The 19,508-nt window shown below is 43.9% G+C and overlaps 1 protein-coding gene across 5 annotated transcripts in view; it reads left to right on the top strand.

The window, feature by feature from the left end:
• The window catches only part of Dyrk1a (dual specificity tyrosine phosphorylation regulated kinase 1A), a 120,724-nt gene extending 102,185 nt beyond the window's left edge, over positions 1–18,539 (top strand). For all 5 annotated transcript variants that reach the window (XM_034514937.2, XM_076943189.1, XM_076943191.1 and 2 more), the window contains 4 exons: positions 844–984; positions 8,742–9,048; positions 10,042–10,166; positions 15,300–18,539. In XM_034514937.2, the coding sequence (XP_034370828.1) occupies positions 844–984; positions 8,742–9,048; positions 10,042–10,166; positions 15,300–15,920 (1,194 nt within the window). In that variant the 3' untranslated portion in view covers positions 15,921–18,539. The remainder of the gene's footprint in view (positions 1–843; positions 985–8,741; positions 9,049–10,041; positions 10,167–15,299) is intronic.
• Positions 18,540–19,508: the final 969 nt, after the last annotated feature.

Raw genomic sequence — 19,508 nt, forward strand, 5'->3', positions numbered from 1 at the left:
CACCCTCAGTGTTCACAGTGTATCCACCCTCAGGGTCCACAGTGTATCTATCCACCCTCAGGGTCCACAGTGTATCTATCCACCCTCAGGGTCCACAGTGTATCTATCCACCCTCAGGGTCCACAGTGTATCCACCCTCAGTGTTCACAGTGTATCTATCTACCCTCAGGGTCCACAGTGTATCTATCTACCCTCAGGGTCCACAGTATATCTATCCACCTCAGGGTCCACAGTGTATCTATCCACCCTCAGGGTCCACAGTGTATCTATCCACCCTCAGGGTCCACAGTGTATCTATCTACCCTCAGGGTCCACAGTGTATCTATCCACCCTCAGGGTCCACAGTGTATCTATCCACCCTCAGGGTTTACAGTGTATCCACCCTCAGGGTCCACAGTGTATCTATCCACCCTCAGGGTCCACAGTGTATCCACCCACCCTCAGGGTCCACAGTGTATCCACCCACCCTCAGGGTCCACAGTGTATCTATCCACCCTCAGGGTCCACAGTGTATCTATCCACCCTCAGGGTCCACAGTGTATCTATCCACCCTCAGGGTCTATAGTGTATCCACCCTCAGGGTCCACAGTGTATCTATCCACCCTCGGGGTCCACAGTGTATCCACCCTCAGGGTCCACAGTGTATCCACCCTCAGGGTCCACAGTGTATTCACCCTCAGTGTTCACAGTGTATCCACCCTCAGGGTCCACAGTGTATCTACCCTCAGTGTCCAAAACAGAACCTTACACAGATCTGCACACTATATCTAGGAAAGACTTGACAAGCAGAAGTGGATGAATGTACAGTTGAGATGACAGGTTTTGTTTTTGTTTTTAATACAGGTCGATCAGATGAATAAAATAGTGGAAGTCTTGGGCATCCCACCTGCTCATATTCTTGACCAAGCACCGAAAGCAAGAAAGTTCTTTGAGAAGTTGCCCGATGGCACTTGGAGCTTAAAGAAGACCAAAGATGGAAAACGGGTAAAATGGGGGTGCCTGTTCTTGAAGGAAACTTCCTTTCCCTTTTCTCCCCGTCCCCACCCCTTTCTCTCTCTGTTCTGTCACCAGAGCTGCTCATTTATAGCTCCTCTGGATTTTCTTGACAACTATATGATAGTTAACAATTACAAGACAGCATTTTGTTCAGAAGTTGACTATAGTTGAGCTTCTGCACATGGGCCAGTGTTTTTTTAGTGGTCAGGGTTGTTTGGGTTTCAGTAAAAACAAGCAGAATACTATCTGCCTTTGTTTGGAGAAAGCTGATGAAGTCGTATACTTCATTTCAGTACTGAATCAATAAGTCAGTAAGTCTCACCTTGTACATGGGAATGAAGCCATAGCTGTGGACAGAAGTTATAATTGTAGTCAGTTATTAAATGTTTTAAGTAGAGTTTAAAGCAGCTCATGATACTTTTTTAAGGCTATCAATTGATGATGGAGTCTTCTGACAGATTTCAGATTCCTTGCTCAGTGACAGGGAGTTTGCATCTTCTATTGGAGGAACAGATTCAAGACTATTTTCAGAGGCCTAATTGGATTAATTTATTAGAGGAAATAATACAAAATTTGCATCTTGACTTTTGTTTCTGTAATTTTCCAGACATCTTCTGATCTAGTTTGGGCTTTATTAAATAAATAGAATGTACAGATAACATAATGGGAGTTAGTAACATTTGTTACCTTACGGTTATAGTTCTGCATTTTCAATATTTAAAAGGATTTTTTTCCTTTAGTTATTTTATCCTGTATTTTAGTGATGCTGCCACTAGGTGCCATTTCAGGGAACTGGGGGTGCTGTTTCTTTGCTTTAATTCACACTTAATTAGTTGTAGAGTCTTAATATCTAATGGTTCTTGTTTTGCTTTTTTTTTTTTTAAGATTTATTTTTGTTTTATTTATGTGAGTACACTGTAGCTGTCCTCAGACACACCAGAGAGGGCATCAGATCCCATCACAGATGGTTGTGAGCCACCATGTGGTTGCTGGGAATTGAACTCAGGACCTTTGAAAGAACAGCCAGTGCTCTTAATCACTGAGCCATCTCTCTAGCCCTGCTTTTCTTTCGTTTTTTTTTAAGATTTATTTTTATTCATGTAAATAGAATGTCTGTATATGTATATGTGCATGCCTGAAGAGACCACAAAGGGGCATCAGATCCCCTGGCAGCTAGAGTAATATGTTAACTACCCAGTGTATATGCTGGAAACCAAACTCTGATTCTCTCAAAAAGCAGCAAGTACCTTTTACCCATCAAGACATCTCTTTAACCCTACTTTCTTTGCTTTGATCTTCATCTTGTAACAGAGTCTTGTGTCACCAAGGCTGGTTTTAAACTTGCTGTGTAACTGAGGTGCTAGTCAAGAGTCTCCAAGGGAACTACAACACCGCTGCTCAGAGACTTAGGCATAGTTATTATCTCCTTTATACCTGCTTTGTAATGTCTTGCATTTTACATACTCCCTGTAATTGTAGGCCACACAGTTTCCAGTTCCTAGTTATACCTCTGACGCCACAGTCCTATGTACAAGCTGTGGCACCTTCTAAGTCAGTATTGAAATGAGGCAGACTGGCTTCTCCAAGTTCAGGCAGATAGTAGTCTGTTGAGGGGATGAAAGGTACCTTACTGACACCCTGAGTCTCTCTTTTACACATGCTCATAGTTTATCAGTCACAGCCCATTTTCCTGTTGAACCAAAACTCAGTGGAAAATCCTCAGGCTTCTTCATTAGTGTTCCAGGTAGATCCTGCCAATCTGAATTAGCATTGAGGGATGAGAGCTACTTTACAAAGTCTCTTCTGTAGAACAGTTGGTTTCCACTTTGTCTTTAAGAGTAAGCTCTCCCTCCTTTTAAATGAACATTCATTCACTCTTTTAAATGAACATTCATTCACTCAGTTTTCCACATCTCTTTCTGTCCAGAGTGAAACCAAATCGAACTATAATTATTACTGTTTATTGGCTATTGGAGGCATTTCAGAATTTAGTGGGTCTTTTTTAGTCAAATCTTAACATATACTTACTACCCATTAATTAGCTGTAAGTTCAGTGAGATTTCCCATAGTTGAGCTTAGTGACTGGCTTACTTCTCTTTTAGCAAAACTAAAATTTGCAGCAAAAACAAATCTGCAAGTCAGCTGACCACACTGTATGGGCAGAGATTCAAGAAAAAGAAAAAAAATGCAGATACTGTCATTGACTGTGTAGTTTATTTTCTTAGAAGTTTTAACTTTTCACAGTTCGGAAGCCCATATTCAAAGCTTTTTAAAAAATATTTAGTTAATGTACATGAGTATACTGTCACTCTTCAGACACACTAGAAGAGGGCATCAGATTCCATTACAGATGGTTGTGAGGCACCATGTGGTTGCTGGGAATTGAACTCAGCACCTCTGAAAGAACAGTCAGTGCTCTTAACTGCTGAGCCATCTCTCCAGCCCTCATATTCAAAATTTTAATGAAGTATGTATTACTTCTTTTTTTTTTATTGTGATAAAAACACCATGAGCAAAGCAGCTTATAAAAGGAAGTTTAGTTTGGGTTTAAAGTTCCAGAGGAATGTTGTCAAGAATGGCTGGAAAAATGCATGGCAGCAGGTGACAGACAATGGTGGCTGGAGTGGAAAGTGGGGTTAGGGGGAGGGGAGCACAGCTGGGAATGGTCTGTGGCTTTAACCTTGAAGCCTGGTCCCAGTAATGTGCTTTGTCCAGCAAGGCCATTTCTGCTAATTCTACTCAAACATTTCTACCACTTGACCAAGTACTCAGGCATATGTGTTCGCTTGGCACCCACTACCTACCTAACACAAGATACAGAGTATTTCTGCCAAGCTCTGCCTTCTTTTCTGACTCTGTTCTGTTGGTCTGATTTCCGTTCTGGGTGTTACCAGCTCCACTTTATGAAAACTGTAATCTCTGGTGTTACCACTTTCAAGTGTTGATCTTTTCACTGCAACAAAACACCTGACAACAGCAGTTTACAGAAGAGAAGGGTTCATGGTCTGCAGTTTGTAGATGCAGTGCACTGTGGTCCGGAAGGTGCTGCAGGGGGACAAAGAGGGGCTGTCCCTGTCCTTGCAGTCAGGAAGCAGAGAGCGGCTGCTGCTGTCCTGCTCCGTGTTTTTCCTTCTGGGACCCCAGCCTTGTATGACAGTGCTGCCCACGCTCAGTTTTTCCTCCTCAGCTAACTAGTGCAGGTCCATGGTGATGGGTAAGTCCTGTCTAGTTGACATTGAAGACTAAGTATCACATTTACTTAATAAAACAGCATTTAGATTTCATATTGTTTTATATCCAAGGACTTAATTTGTTTTATTGCTTCATGGTATTTCATTGACTATACTGTAATTTATTATCTGTCTGTGAACTGTTTTGTTTATATGTAATTAGGGATTAATTGATTAAGGCTAGAAAGAATTTTTTCTGGTGGCATTGTCTGAGAATTGCCAGGACCCATGTGTGTTTATCATCATTGAAAAACAGTTTTTCCAGTGTTCCTAATGCTGTGAGAGGTGCCTTACTTAGTGCTGGCTGCTACTTGTCAGTACTTTTCCTGTCCAGGAAAACATGGTCTCTGGGTGCCAGAGAACTTGTAATATTACTAAGATATCATTAATTGTAGACAGTCAAACATGGGGGATTTCCTCCTCTCCCTACTTTAATTCCCAAGTGTGTAAGGATTTGCTTTCATGTTTTCTCCTGAGTAATAGTTCTTTGGATTTTTCCCTCCTAACTTTGTTGTGATTCACCTTGAATTCATTTTTGAACTTGGAGTAATGTGAAGGGGACTGTGTTGAATAATTGCCTTTCTCTGTAGATCTGATTTCATACTTTTTTATTACACTAAGTCACCTTCTATGTTTGCAAGCCTGGACTCCTGTTGTTCTGTCTATACCTAGCAGCAAGTGTTAGTGTCACACATTTTTGATCTTTTCTATGTAAAATTTGAAAGACAACCTCTACTTGAGTATCAAGTCCTGCTAGAGATGATGCATGCCTTGCCATGGCCTTTCCTGCATCTGCAGAGATGATGATTATAGGACCCCCAACCCCAACCTCTTGTTATATGGTATAAAGCACACTTGGTCCTGATGTTTCCTATAGCATTGAGTTAAACTTGCTGCTCTGGTGAGAGTAGTATTCTGAAGTGTTCCTGGTGTAGCTTATAATTTTTTTTCTTTAACAATTATCTTGAATCTTGTTCCATTATTTCAAAATATTTGAGAATTTTCTAGATATCTTAATTCTTTAACTAAATAGCACTGGTTTTTTGAATGTGATATCATTCACCTAAAATGTGTAGAGTCTGATTTTATAGTCTAGAATGGAATCTATCTTAGTGATTCTTTCATGTGTATCTGATAACAATGGAACTTTGTTGTAGTGTTCTAGAGGGGTGTGTGTGTGTGTGTGTGTGTGTGTGTCTGTCTGTCTGTCTGTCTGTCTGTCCTTTTCTGTTTGTTTCTGTCAGTATCTGAGGGACATTTTGACCTTCAGTGGTAGACTGGTTACTTTTCTTGTCACTAATGCCTAGTCGGAAGCAACTTAGTAAGAAAGGCTTTTCTTCAGCTCACAGTCTAGGGCCCTACCTCAGCTCTTCAGGTAGACGTAGTTCACTGCCTGCCAGAGTGTGAGGCTGCTTGCTCATGTACTTGCTAAGCAGGAAGCAGAAGTAGGCATAGAGCTGGGGCCTGCCTCCTAAGAGGTTCTTCACCTCCCCAGGCTGAACCAATAGCTAGGGACCGATCATGGACCAGTGCAAGGTTCAGTCACTTTGAAACAATAGTTATATCAAGGTTATCTTTAGTTGTGTCATGATTTTTAAAGCTTTGTTAGTAATTTTGTTGTGATTTCTGATGGATTGACCCTTGTATTATCATGAGATGTCCTATAGATGTGTTAGTGCTGTGCCACGGCAGGTTTTTTTGTCCTGACCATTTTCATGGGGGTGTGTGTGTGTAACACAGACACCTCAACTTTAAGCCTTTGTCTTCTTTTTAAGTGTGACTTGTATGCAACATACAGGTAGGACATGTTTTAAAATCTGCTCTTCCTTTACAGTGAATATTTATTTCATTCAGAGCAGTGGGTTTGAGGTTTGTCTGGTTTATTGTTAAGTTTGTGTGCTTCTCTCTCTTGCTGTGTGTTTAGAGCTGTTGAGGACTCTGGAGACATGTTTCCTCAGCCGACTTCTCAGTTATGTGTATAACGTCGAGTGTTGGTTCACAGTATGTGTCTTTATGTCAAGTTGCCCTTAGATACTGTTCTATCACTTGTATGTTGGAACTCACTCGCTTCTAGCTCTTGTATGTAAACATCACTTCTGCATGTGTTAGAATCCTCAGAACACATGGACTGTTTACCTCAAGGAAAGGGAAGCGCTGTGGGCACACTGAGTGGGGGGGTGGGGGGTGGTTGCCATCCTGCATCCCTGTCCTGCCTGTGCCCAATTCCTTCTCCTTTTTTAGTGTGCAGTTTGTGCTTATGATCAGAGCATCTGCTGCTGGAAGACACTGCCAATTGTTGTCTGTGTAAACTGTCTTCTGTGGGTCTAGGGTTCTAGATTAGCATGCCCCAGAAAGATGGTCTAGCTCCTCGGTTGCACTGTGAGGAAAGTCAGTGTCTGTTCTTAGCATTGTTTACTTACGATATGTTTTCCTTTTCCTTCAGGGCAATTAGACAGTTTATCTTCATACATGCTTATTATGCACTTATTTTTTTCTTTTGTATTTATTCTCAGGGTATTGAAATTCTTGGGTTTGTGGACTGATGTCTTTTGTAGGTCCTCAGATGTTATCAAATACGTATTCTGATTGTTCTTTCTTCTAGTTCATCAGTCATGTGGATGGTCTGCCATGCCAACTGTTGCCCTGACATCCTCAGCTTCAGTGCGGCATGCAGTGGCACTTGCCTTGCTTTTATGTTTTGAATTTGGATACTATTTTTGCTCTCTATTTTGGTCACTGTTATTTTTGTTTAACCTTGCCTCCCCAGCATTCTGAATCTATTCTGCTGTTGGAAGTATTTAGCAGGCTAGAGAAATACATGTCAGTTACATGCTTCTCCTTTGTGACCACAAAAAACATAGGCCAGTCCTTAAAATTCACCTAAATGGGATGATGTACATTTGTCATCCCAGTGCTGGGGAGGAGAGATGGGGATGCCCTGGGGCTTGCAGGCCACCATGTGACCTACTTGTTGAGTTCCAGGCCAGTGAGAGACACATCTAAAGAGAGGAGAGAGATGGCACTTGAGCTTATTGACAACATGCAAATGGAAAACAGGCTTTCCACTTAGTATTTTACTTGAAGAATTTGTATTTGTCCTTTTTTTTTTTGTTTTTTTTTATTTTTTACCGTTTTTCCTTTTCTGAAATCCCATCTAGTCACACATGTTGCCTACTTTTTATTAAACTGTTTAACTTACACATTTATTTATTAGTTTAAAAATAACTGCCTGCTGCCTGGACCATTTATTAGTATGGATTGATAATCCATTTTCCCCTGCTAAATTATGGACTCCGTTATTTCTGTAATCTAAAAAAAAATTCCAACCTTTCTATATTTGAGAATAGTTGTGTCATTTTCTATGAGAAGCTGACACGCCTCTCATACTGTCAGGCCAGAAAAGTCTGAATCTGGGCGTTTAGTGTTTGCCTCAGGTTTTTAACATCTGAGGAGGCCCCTTCAGGCATTGTTTGTTCCTGGCCGAAGGATGCTTTGGAGCTCTGTACACATCGCCGTCCAGGCATTTTCCTCCAGTTCCCTTGCTGCCTTGCTGTGGCTGTTCCTGTGTGGTCAGAACTAGGCTGAATTCTCCTTGCTTGGGTCTGGCATGATGACCCCTTTTCCTCTCACAGGCTCTTCTAACCTGGTAGTAGCTGTTGGAGGCTGGGGATGTGGTCAGTGGAAGAACATTGGCTAAACATGCACAGCTGTGGTTTGTCCTGCTGTTGAGACTTGAGGAGAGGTGCTCTTGTTCCCAGTTACTAATGAGTAAATCCCATCCTGCAGTTAAGCAGCCAATGAACCATTGTGTAAGAGAAAGGAGTAACTGGCTTTTCACCCTTTCTGAGCAGGTTTGAGGGGACCAACCCCTTACTTTGAGTGACATGCACAGCTTTAATGAGCCACCATTAGGGAGGCGGTGCAGCATGTTCTCCAGGGCACAGCAAACTTGGCACTGTGGTGGACGCCTTTAATCCCTGTTGCAGCACTTGGGAGGCAGAGGCAGGCAGACCTCTGAGTTTGAAGCCAGCCTGTTCTATGTGTAGTGAGTTGCAAGTCAGCCAAGACTACACAGTAAGACCCTATCTCAAAACAGACAGTACTTACAGAGTGAAGCAGGTCAGAATCCATTGTGCTCTGCTCTGTAGAAGCCGGCATAGTAAATGTTTTATATTTGCAGATTTTCTGTGTCACACTCTTATCTTTGTTTACTTGCTTGCTTGTTTCACAACCTTGAAAGTAAGAGTTGTATTTGTGGATGGAACTGTACCAATCCAGTTTCAGGCTGGCCCAGTAGCTGCTTGCTGCTCAGCTACACTGATGGTCAGAGTCCTTTTTTTGCTCTCAAAACTGTATTGGACTTCCTAAACACATGCTTAAGTGTATGTGCAGAGTGGGGGGTGTAGCTATTGCAATAATTGTCTTTCTTCACAAAGCCTTGTACTTTTGGAGTAAATTATGTAAATGTTACACCTCCTACCAAACTTAGAGACAATGTTTGTTCTCCTCTAACAGGAGTACAAACCACCAGGAACCCGTAAACTTCATAATATTCTTGGAGTAGAAACAGGAGGACCTGGCGGGCGGCGTGCTGGGGAGTCGGGTCACACTGTGGCTGACTACTTGAAGTTCAAAGACCTGATTCTAAGGATGCTTGACTATGACCCCAAGACTCGGATCCAGCCTTACTATGCCCTGCAGCACAGCTTCTTCAAGAAAACGGCAGATGAAGGCACCAACACGAGTAACAGTGTATCCACCAGCCCTGCAATGGAGCAGTCTCAGTCTTCAGGCACGACCTCCAGCACCTCCTCCAGCTCAGGTCTGCCATGCCAGTGCGGGGGGGCTGCCAGTGTGTGCTTTTGGTTTGCTTACTGGGCTGGGAGGCTTTTTTTTTCTCCTTTTTTGTCTTTTTGACGCAAGATTTCTCTGTGTAGTTATCCTGGCTATCCTGGACTCCTCCTTTGTAGACCAATCTGGCCTTAAACTCACAGAGATCCTCCTGCCTCTCTGCCTTTGGAGTGCTGGAATTTAAGGCATGTGTTCCCACTGCCCAGCTCCAGTGTGGGATTCTTTTAGAGTATTTACTATAAACTAATGTTTTCAATTTGGTAAATGGGTAGCAAGGAATTATTTTACTTCAATCTGTTTTTAGTGTGTGTGGCCTCTGAGTTCAGTTCCCTCCACACACTGCCCTGTCTGCATGGTCAGTAGCAAATGTAACTGTGGAATGTGCATGTGATGGTTGTCTGCCTGACAGTTAGAAACAAAGCTGCTTATAACCAAAATTATAACTTACATCCGTAAGTTTTTACTTGACTGAGGGACCTGGCTATATTAGCAGTTGATGTGGGAAGACATCTAAGACTCCAATCACTTTGTGGTATATTTCAATACCATAGCTTGAAAGTTTTGTGTGTCTGTATATGTGCTATATAGTACATGCACCTAAGGGTGCATATGTGCAAACCTAAGGCCACATGTGGGGCATGACACTGTGTGTCTTCTTTTCACTGTCGTCCTTATTACTTGGAAATAAGAATCCCACTGCATCAGAGGCCTGCAGTTGTATCCAGGCTGCCTAGCCCGTGAGGTCTTAGGATTGACACTCCCCACCCCCCAGTCCTGGGGTCCAGTCAGCCCAGGTGTTTCTGTGGAAGCTGGAGATCCACATGTGTCCTAGCACTGGCTTGTGCAAAGCACTGAGGGGCCTCTGTTAGCCCATGCTTTGAGTGGTGACAGGACTGTCTCAGAATACTAACTTGAGCAGAATTAGCCTTAAACTTACAAGTTCTTCTGTGTTCCGATCTTAAAGGTGGATCCTCGGGAACGAGCAACAGTGGGAGAGCCAGGTCGGATCCGACGCACCAGCATCGGCACAGCGGTGGACACTTTGCTGCTGCTGTCCAGGCCATGGACTGTGAGACACACAGTCCCCAGGTGAGTGTTCTCAGTGCTCCTGCCATGGCCTTGCTAGCTTTAGCTGTGTTGGCTGCCAAGGGCTGTCAGGACAACGATGTCTGTGGCCTTTTTTCTAAAGGCATGAAGTGTCTTCACTGCTTAGGAAATAAAACTCCACTCCTTGTTAGAAATGAGAGCATGCATTGGGTACACACACCACCATCCTTCAAGACATCTGCCCCAGGTTTATTTTTCATTTGTTACATCAATTTCCGAGTGTCAGCAGTTTGCTCCCTGCCTCTCAGTAGGCGCCGAGACCTCTGGATGCACTAGTTCTCTGTGAGCTGTGCAGTCTGGACCCTGTTGTTACTTCTGTGGCCTCCAACATTCCTCATCCTGGTTCTGAAGCAGTTTGTATTAGGTTTTTAAACTTGAAAGTATTAGCTTTGGTTTTTAAACTTGTAATATTAAAGTAATTTTTAAAGTTAGTGTGGAGCATGTGGTAGGGTAGAAATGTGGTGATGCCATCTTAGCTATGTCTCATTGGTGTGGTAAATGCCCAGACAGAAGCAGTGCAGGGAGGGACGGCAGGATATACTCAGACTCACAGTATGTCTGGGAAGACGTGGCAGCAGGCAGGGCAAGCAGGGCAAGCAGGGCAAGCAGGGCGGCAGGGTCAGGAGGCCTCTGCGTTTAAGAAACAGGAAAGGGGGCTGCTTTTCACTGTAGAGCCCCAAGGCCTACTCCAGAGGCCAGCCTCCTCCAGTACAGCCTTCACCACTGCCACTGGCTGCCAGCTGGGGACCAAGTACTCAAACACATGATGGAGGTGTTTACTGTTCAGACAAGAACACAAGACCTTAATGAATTAAGGTCCCTCTGCACTGTGTGCTACATTTCGACTCTTTGTTCAAGAGGGCCAGTCAGTTATCTGGTAGAGTAAGGAAAACCTGAGCTAGATTGGTGGTCATTCCTTTGTTGTGACTGGGTCACTTGGTTCTGCTGGAGAAACAGTCACACCTTCTGTCTTCACTGTTTGTATTCACCAAAGGCTACAGACAACATTCCTCAGAGAATCCTTTCTCCTTCCTGCTGTCTGTGAAATGCTTCCAACTTACTCTTAGGTACTCTTAGGTAGAGGCCTTGACCTCTCTTCCTGACTCTCCTGCTGCTGTCTGTGTGCAGTCTTCAGACAGGCACTGTCCTGTCCATGCTCTCACAGCTTGCCTGTCTCTGCTCTCATTGGGCTTCTTATTGAAGGCCAGGCCCTCGCTTCCTCCTTTGTTCCTGGGCTCTGGCTTCTTCTGTTGAGCAGCACTGAGACTTCAGTCTTGCTAGTATACAGCAAATCTGCCTCTGGTCCTTGTCTCCCTCACCACACTGTCTTCAGCAGCCCTGCAGCTTAGTGCACTTAAGCCCTGGCCCTAGGTACAGTTTCTGTGTCAGCCACAGTCCTCACTGAAGGTCCAGAGGGCTCCCATGCTTCCCCTTGTCACGGCCTGGTCCAAATTCACGGAATTACCTCTGCTTTCTTTGGTAGCTTGTGACTGGATCTCCATTTCTTTGTTCCCCTCCCTTAGCTGTCTTTCTTTTGGGCGGTGTTCCTGTCCACCATGCCTTGAGATGACCTTGCATACTTCCTGCTTGGTCTCACCCTTTGTTGCCAGTCATTGCAGTCTCCATTTATAAAGCATTCCTTCCTGCTTGCTTCTGACTACACTTCTGACCCCCCTGGGTTGTGCTGGGCTTATTGTAAATTCCCTTCTGCAAGTCTGAGCAGTAAGAAGACTCTTTACTGAGACCTGTTGCTTTGTAACAATGGCCCTAAACTCACTTATTTACTGTCTTAAATTCAGGGCCAGGGAGTTAGTCTTTGGGATAGTGAAGGGTGAATTCTGGTTTTAGGCATATACAGTTAGCCTTTTCACTGCTGGAGTCATGTGTGTCCTGTCTTCCTGTGAAGGACACCGACTGCTCTTTCCCGTGCCCTGTCTAAGTGCTTATCAGTCTGAGGGGCCTCTGCAGACACGGGAATTGGCCACTCCAGTCTCGTTTGTTTGCCCTGCTTTCCTTGGCCCTTGTGTCCCTTGTAGCTGGAACTAACATGTTGAACCTCTTGGGACACAGTGTCTTTGTGCTCTGCCTCTACCCAGGCCTTTCTTTATCCTCTGCACTCAGGGTGCTCAAACTGAGAGCTTTCACCCTGAGGGATGTACCACGCTGGGTCTCCTGAGCTTTCCTCATTCTTCCTGTGGTGGCTTGGTGGTGCACTTGGCACTTAGTAAATTGTTTTTGACCATCCTTTGTTCCTCTCTTTCATGTATGTATGCGGTCTATGTACTGCAAACATACATAGACGTTCCCCGAGTAACACACCCGTATGTGCCCACCTACCTTACAGAAGTCATTGATCTGCCTGTTTACTTTAGGTGGCTGTTGGACAGCCTCAGCTGACATTTCTGGCTCATGATCTTCACTCTCCTGCCTCCAAGTAGTTGGAGTTACAGACATGTTTCATTGTGCTCAGCATACTTTTTGTGTGTGTGTGTTAAAATTGTTTTAGTTGTTCATTTATATTGAGTGTGTTTGTGGGTGCATGTGAACCATAGCATGCCTGTGGAAGTCAGGACTACTTCTGGGAGTCAGCTCTAAGTCTACTGGGGCGGAGAGGGGCTGGACAGTTAAACTCTGACTGTCACGGTTATTGGTAAATGTCTTTACCTGCAGAGCCCATTGATACAGTCATATAGTAAGAAAGAAACACACAACAGAGATTTGTGTGAAGCCCTCTTCATGTCAGCGAGTGTAATACAAACTAGTATTTGTAGCTTTTATGTCTTTGAAAAGATGTTCTTTATGGAAAGGTAAATCTAATTATATATATATATATATATATATATATATATATATATATATATATATATATATATATATATATCAGATAATGTGTATTAATTAGGTAATATTTTATATGCGGACACAATATTTATACACATTCAGACTCCTTCCCCAGACATATTACACACTCCAGCCTCTCTATAAGCACTGTCACACAGACGCACACCCAGTTTCACACCTAGGTCTGTTTTCATTTGTCATGGATTTGGTATTCTTTCTATAGCAAAGCAAAGCTTTATTTTGTACTGTTTTCCAGTATTCCATTGCTTAACTGTTCTGTGAGAGCTTTCACTCCTAGCTTGCTTATGAGTATTTCTCTTACCTGCAGACAGCTTCACTATTATGTCATAGTAAAAACCTTTACACACACCAGTTATATGTGCACACTTTGTCTTCTAAATTCCTGGAAACAGTTGGAAGTAAAATTGTTGAGTCAGAGTGAAGTAACAGGAGTTATGGTCATGATTACTAGATTGTCTTCTGCATGACTTGACAACTCAAAAAGTTGAGCAGTGAAGTCATTGCCAACTTGGAGTATAGTGGTAGAGCATTTGCCTGGAGCACACAGTGCGCTGGCTAGATTAGTCTCCACCAGCATGTAGGTGCACATACCCCTGCTCTTCCCTGCAAGGAAGAAAGGAAGAAACAGTATGCTTTAGAGTTCCTTTATCTGTGTTTGATTTCATTGTTGATATCCACTATGGCCTGTAAATACTATCAAAGAAAGAACCATTGTATCTTTGTAAAATTGTGTGTGCTTCTGAATAACAGGGTGAGCTCTCATCCCATTCTGTTCTGTCCTGTGTCCAGCTGTGTCTCTAGCATACACACTGCCTACCTGTTAGTCACTTAGGAGGGAGGCGTCCTCTCTGTCTGTCAGATCACTTTCTGTTCAACCACTGTGACTGTCAGTGACTGTCATCACAAGAGCAGCACGCAGTCTACTCAGGTTTGTCAGAGACACTCGGGTGCAGTTAGGTCTCTGTATTCTACCATGTGGATCTCTTCTCTGCCTGGGTCACAGGCGTGCAGGAGGAGTTGGCCCTGCTGCACGGTAGCGAGCCCTTCCATCCTGCAGTGTGGTTCACAGTATCAAGTGTTTCTCATCTGAGACACGCATGTTGGAGCCATAAGGGTTTTGATTTCAGTTCTTTAGATTTTGGTGTAGTTGTTCACCTTTTACCAGTTGAGTCTCTCTAATCTGAAGTTGTAACGTGTCATAATTTTAAAGCATTTCATAGTAGATTGAGAATGGTTGGTCAGCCTGCATTTTCTTTTATGCAATTGTCTGCCAGTTTTGTTTTTCCTACCGGATATTCAGGAATTCCATTTCCATCCAATTTGTATTAAATACGTACTTTAACAGTTTGTGCTAGACTCTGGTGGGAGAGACAGCCTTTGCCTTTTCAGAGCTCACAGTGACACAGTAAATACACTAAAACACAGATAAAAATGACAAGTGATGCTTCTGTACAAAAGAAAGACTTGGGGTATCCATCCCTCTGAGGTAGGTATTGCTTGCATGGGTTGGTAAAGTTCTGTGCTAGATTGAGGCACACTGAGTGAAGTGAACTAAGCATACACTCTCTGAGTGAGGCATCCGAGAGAGTGCATGAGTTTTCCCTCTATGTGAGTGCGATCGTGAAGTAAGCATTGAGGTTATTGGTGTGTCATTTGTGCCCAGTTGCCCATGGCATGGTGTCCAGCAGACAGACGTAGTGAGACCTAGACAGGCTTATTCCCTCTGTGGTCCTGCTGGTTGCCAGGGGAGTACAGAGGAGGCTGGAGCCTGTGGTACGCTCATGCGCACTGCAGTGAACATGAGTTGGCAGTGGGGAGTTGGAAAGACAGCGCCTCTGCCACAGGCGCTTAGGACAGCATAGGAATGTCCAAGCAAAGATTAGAAGCGAAAGCATTCTTGGCAGGAAGAGAGAGTGAGTGCAGATGCCTGGAAGTGTACGTCCAGGTCAAGGGGCGGGAAGAAGACCTGGGCTGATTGGAGCTCACATAAGTTAAGAAATGTTGGAGAAATACAGCAGTGAAAGACTGGGCGATGGCGTCAGGGTTTAGGGTTGCTCTGTGTGCACTAGGATACACTGAAGGAGTTTGGACGGGGGGCATGTTGACCTGGAAGGATATACTGCTCCTCTCAGTGGGTCGGAGAAGGGCAGGGTGGACATGGGCATTGGTTACACAGTGGGCATTGGTGTGCATTCTCCGGCATGGGTTAAGCTTGGGAACAGTGCTGATAACCCTTTCACGATGCTCCCACAGGTGCGTCAGCAGTTTCCGGCTCCTTTGGGCTGGTCAGGCACTGAAGCTCCTACACAAGTCACTGTTGAAACTCATCCTGTTCAAGAAACAACCTTTCATGTAGCCCCTCAGCAGAATGCATTGCATCATCACCATGGAAACAGTTCCCATCACCACCACCACCACCATCACCACCACCACCACCATGGACAGCAAGCCTTGGGTAACCGGACCAGGCCAAGGGTCTACAATTCTCCAACAAATAGCTCCTCTACCCAGGATTCTATGGAGGTTGGCCACAGTCACCACTCCATGACATCCCTGTCTTCCTCAACAACTTCTTCCTCCACATCTTCCTCCTCTACTGGTAACCAAGGCAATCAGGCCTATCAGAACCGCCCAGTGGCTGCTAACACCTTGGACTTTGGACAGAATGGAGCTATGGACGTTAATTTGACCGTCTACTCCAATCCCCGCCAAGAGACTGGCATAGCTGGACATCCAACATACCAATTTTCTGCTAATACAGGTCCTGCACATTACATGACTGAAGGACATCTGACGATGAGGCAAGGGGCTGACAGAGAAGAGTCTCCCATGACAGGAGTTTGTGTGCAACAGAGTCCTGTAGCTAGCTCGTGACTACATTGAAACTTGAGTTTGTTTCTTGTGTGTTTTTATAGAAGTGGTGTTTTTTTTCCCAAAAACAAAAGTGCAAAGCTGCTTGAATCAGAAGGAGATTAACACACTGAACCGCTACAAGAGGGCAAAGCTGACTTTTTTTTAACTTGAAAAGATTGCAAAGGGACAATGAAGTTTTTAAGAGCCATGTCCACCCATCTTCACGGAGAGCTCAGAGTGTCCTCTTTCTGCCTTCCCCATTTGACTTCCATCTCCCAGTCAGAGTGGGTTTTGTCTTTCTATCCAACAAAAGTCAATGTTCAGCTGTTGGTCTTGGTCATTTGCCAACTAATTTTAAAATAAAAAGGCACTGCACATAATTTGCATAAAAGGGCCCCATAAGGGTGTTTTGGTTTTTTCATTTTTATTTTTTTCCCCTTTTATCCCTGTTTTGTTTTGTTTCATTTTGGGTTGGGGGTGGGGTGGGAAATTTGGGTTTTTCTGTCCTCTACACACTTGGGCACGGAAATGCAGTACTGTAAGGAAGAGGGACCTCCAGCACACACAAACATCATCTTCAGCTGTGTGAAAGGGACGATTGTGTTGACATTTGTAAGGCACATTAAGCATGCTAAGTGGCGGGGATCAGGACTCTCCTGTCTGAACCTGCTGAGGAGCCAAGCAGCCATGGCATGGGGTCCTGTGGGCCTCCTGTTGGAGAGGCCACGGGAAGATAGGATGGAACGCGACTGGTCTCCTTACCAAGGCGCACTGAGAAGCAATCAGCAGGTCGGTTGTGGCCAGTCCTGGGGAGGTCTGAGTGGTGGTCCTTGGGATAACCTTTGGCCTTATGGATTTGGACTCGGAGTTAGAAGAGCCCACCATTTCAGATGCAATCACTTGTGGACATGCGTTTGCAGACAGTCCTTAATGCTGAAAACACAGAGAATGGGTAATTCAAGAGGCCTTTCTTTTAAATAGACTTTTGTGACCCACTAATTGTAAGGTATTGCAAGGTCACTTTGCGTGTGTCATAAAGCTGACTCCCTTATTGGTTGAAGGCCACAGAGGTAGTAGTTTGCTTTGACGGAAATAGCTACAACTGTGTCCTTCCTGCTTTTACCTTTTCTTTGGCTTTTTCTCGGCACGTGGTGTCTCCACCATTTCTTCTGCACAAAGACGTCTTCTGTTCATCCTGAACATTTTAAAATGCAGAATTTTATGTGACTGCTTTTTTGCCTCACAATTATGCTGTGAATTTTACAAAAATTTATTTTCTTTTTTGATAATTTATTGTACCAAAGCTGTTTTTATAGCACATAGATGTCTGTAACCAATAATGTAGCAGTTCTGCACTTTGACACAAGGTGTAACTAGACCATTTTTAAATGTCAGTTGAAAATTATGGCTGTACTATTGCTTAAACAAAACTGGAACTGTTGTTGAATCCATAGCCAATACATTTACAGCAATCTGTGTACTGGACAGAATAGATTGACATCTAATTCAAGATTACAACACCTGTCACATTCTAAATGTGTTCAGGCTTCTGAAGGGAAAGGGACACTGGATCCAGAAGCTATGGAGCCAGCAGTTGATCTTGTATTCCTGATTAACTTCCTTGTAAACTTGAACTTGAGACCTTGATTGAACCGACAGGTCCACAGTAGGAACAGGAGGAAGGCAGAGCTCTGAGCGTGACCTGGAGTGAGCAGGCTGGCACTAACAGGTGCCTCCTCTGGAGATTATGCTGCTGCCTTCATGTAACACAGTCGGGCAGTGGCTAAACTTGTGTTCCCATTTAAATTGAGCAATTTTAGGTGTTATACTCAAGCAGTTGAATTGGGAGAATGAAGATATAGGATCTTCCCTGTCCAGGATCAAAAGAAGCCTAGAAAGAAGCAGTAATCTACCTCTGCCGATAACCCTGTTGGAAGCAACTCAGCAGAACACCATGTTACTTTTTATTGGTTAACTCCATGTGGCTGACTAGGTCAATTTTTTTTTTTCTGTGCAAAAGCAGGTTTTTTATATGTAAACTTTGAGAAAGAAAGGCCTAAGCTCTGTGAGTGTGAGTGGAGACTTGAGAGCCCCATTTCTATAAACACAGACACTGTGGGTGTTAATCAGGAAATCCATATTTATTTTGTAATTAAATGTCAAGCCTGTGGATTGTTTTGAACTTGGTAGTTCATGAGCGTTTACATACAGAGGCCTCACCTTGAGCACAGCACTGTCAGGAGGGATCAGCAGATCAGCATCGGAGGCTGTGGAGCTCAGGCACCACACCACGTGGCTCAGGTCATTCTCTTTTTCTTTCTGTGCTGGTTGCCACATTTTAGCAAGCACCAAAAAAAGAAAGCAGTTTTTAAACCGATATTTACATAAAGAAAACCACACAATCCAGTGCTTCTGCATACTGTGTTATGTTACAGTCCAGTTTGTGTGCTTTCCTACACAGTTTGGTTACAGGACTTCTGTGCATCGTAAACATAAACAGCATGGAGAGGTTAAATACCTGTGTTCAGATTGTAAGATCTAGTCCGGACTTGCTGTGTATATTGTAACGTTAAATGAAAAAAGACCCCCTTTGTATTATAGTCATGCGGTCTTATGTATGATAAACAGTTGAATAATTTGTCCTCAGAGTCTTTACTATGCTTTTTTAAAAATTAACTTAAGAAAAAAATGTAAACAGTAAAAAACCAATCTTCCTGTGCAGTGAAGCAGGTCCAGGTCTTGGAGGTAAAGCAGGTACAATCCAGTCACCTGTGTAAAGGGAACGACTTGTGAGACAGACATTGGCTTCAAGTGTCTTTGAAAGTAAAAATTGGAGGTTTAACAGATGATTTGGTTTTTAAAATGGATTCTTTACCTGAGTGGTTATCATGTTCAGTTGCTGCTCCCGTGTGGTACTGTCTCTGTATTGAGAGCATGTGGGGACCCTGTGGGGGTGAAGGACAGAACTGAATGCTATCGCCCTCCCTAAATCTTCTCTCTGGGGGACACAGTAGTCACTTTCCTGTACAGAGCCTGGATCCACTGCCATGCTGAGGCAGTTTCTAGCCCACAGCCTTCTCTGTGGTAGCCTGCATGGGGTCTGTTGAGTGGCCTTCAGAAGGTAAGGAACTTAGGGTGGGAAGCTCCAATAGGGTTCTAGACACAGCTCGCAGAGCTGTCGCAGGCTACAGGGTTCTTTTTCAGTTAGGCGACAAGCATATTTTGTGATACTGGACAATACCCAAGAGTTATTTCTACCTAATAAATAGAACTTTTTTTTTTCTTTTTAAAGGAAGCTGCAGTAATCTAAGGCCTCAGAACTTTGTAACTGTCCTTGGTTCTCACTTGTTAAATGTCACATTCTTAAAGTGAGGGACACATAAAGATGGGTGAGAAGAACTGCACTTTAACTGGTCCACAGCTTTGTCCGAGTGGCCTGCTTTAGTATCCTGGCCTTGAGAGTTCAGGCCCAGGACTCCTCTTTTATGTCTGTTTTTGTCCTGGAGACCATGTGCAGTAAGTGGATCAAATGGTTCATTCCAAACACACCCTGGCCTCAGTGGTGTCTGGGGAAAGCCTGAGGTGGAGCGAGCCCGAGGCTGTGGAAGC

The sequence above is a fragment of the Arvicanthis niloticus genome, chromosome 12 (assembly GCF_011762505.2).
Source record: "Arvicanthis niloticus isolate mArvNil1 chromosome 12, mArvNil1.pat.X, whole genome shotgun sequence".
Taxonomy (NCBI): domain Eukaryota; kingdom Metazoa; phylum Chordata; class Mammalia; order Rodentia; family Muridae; genus Arvicanthis; species Arvicanthis niloticus.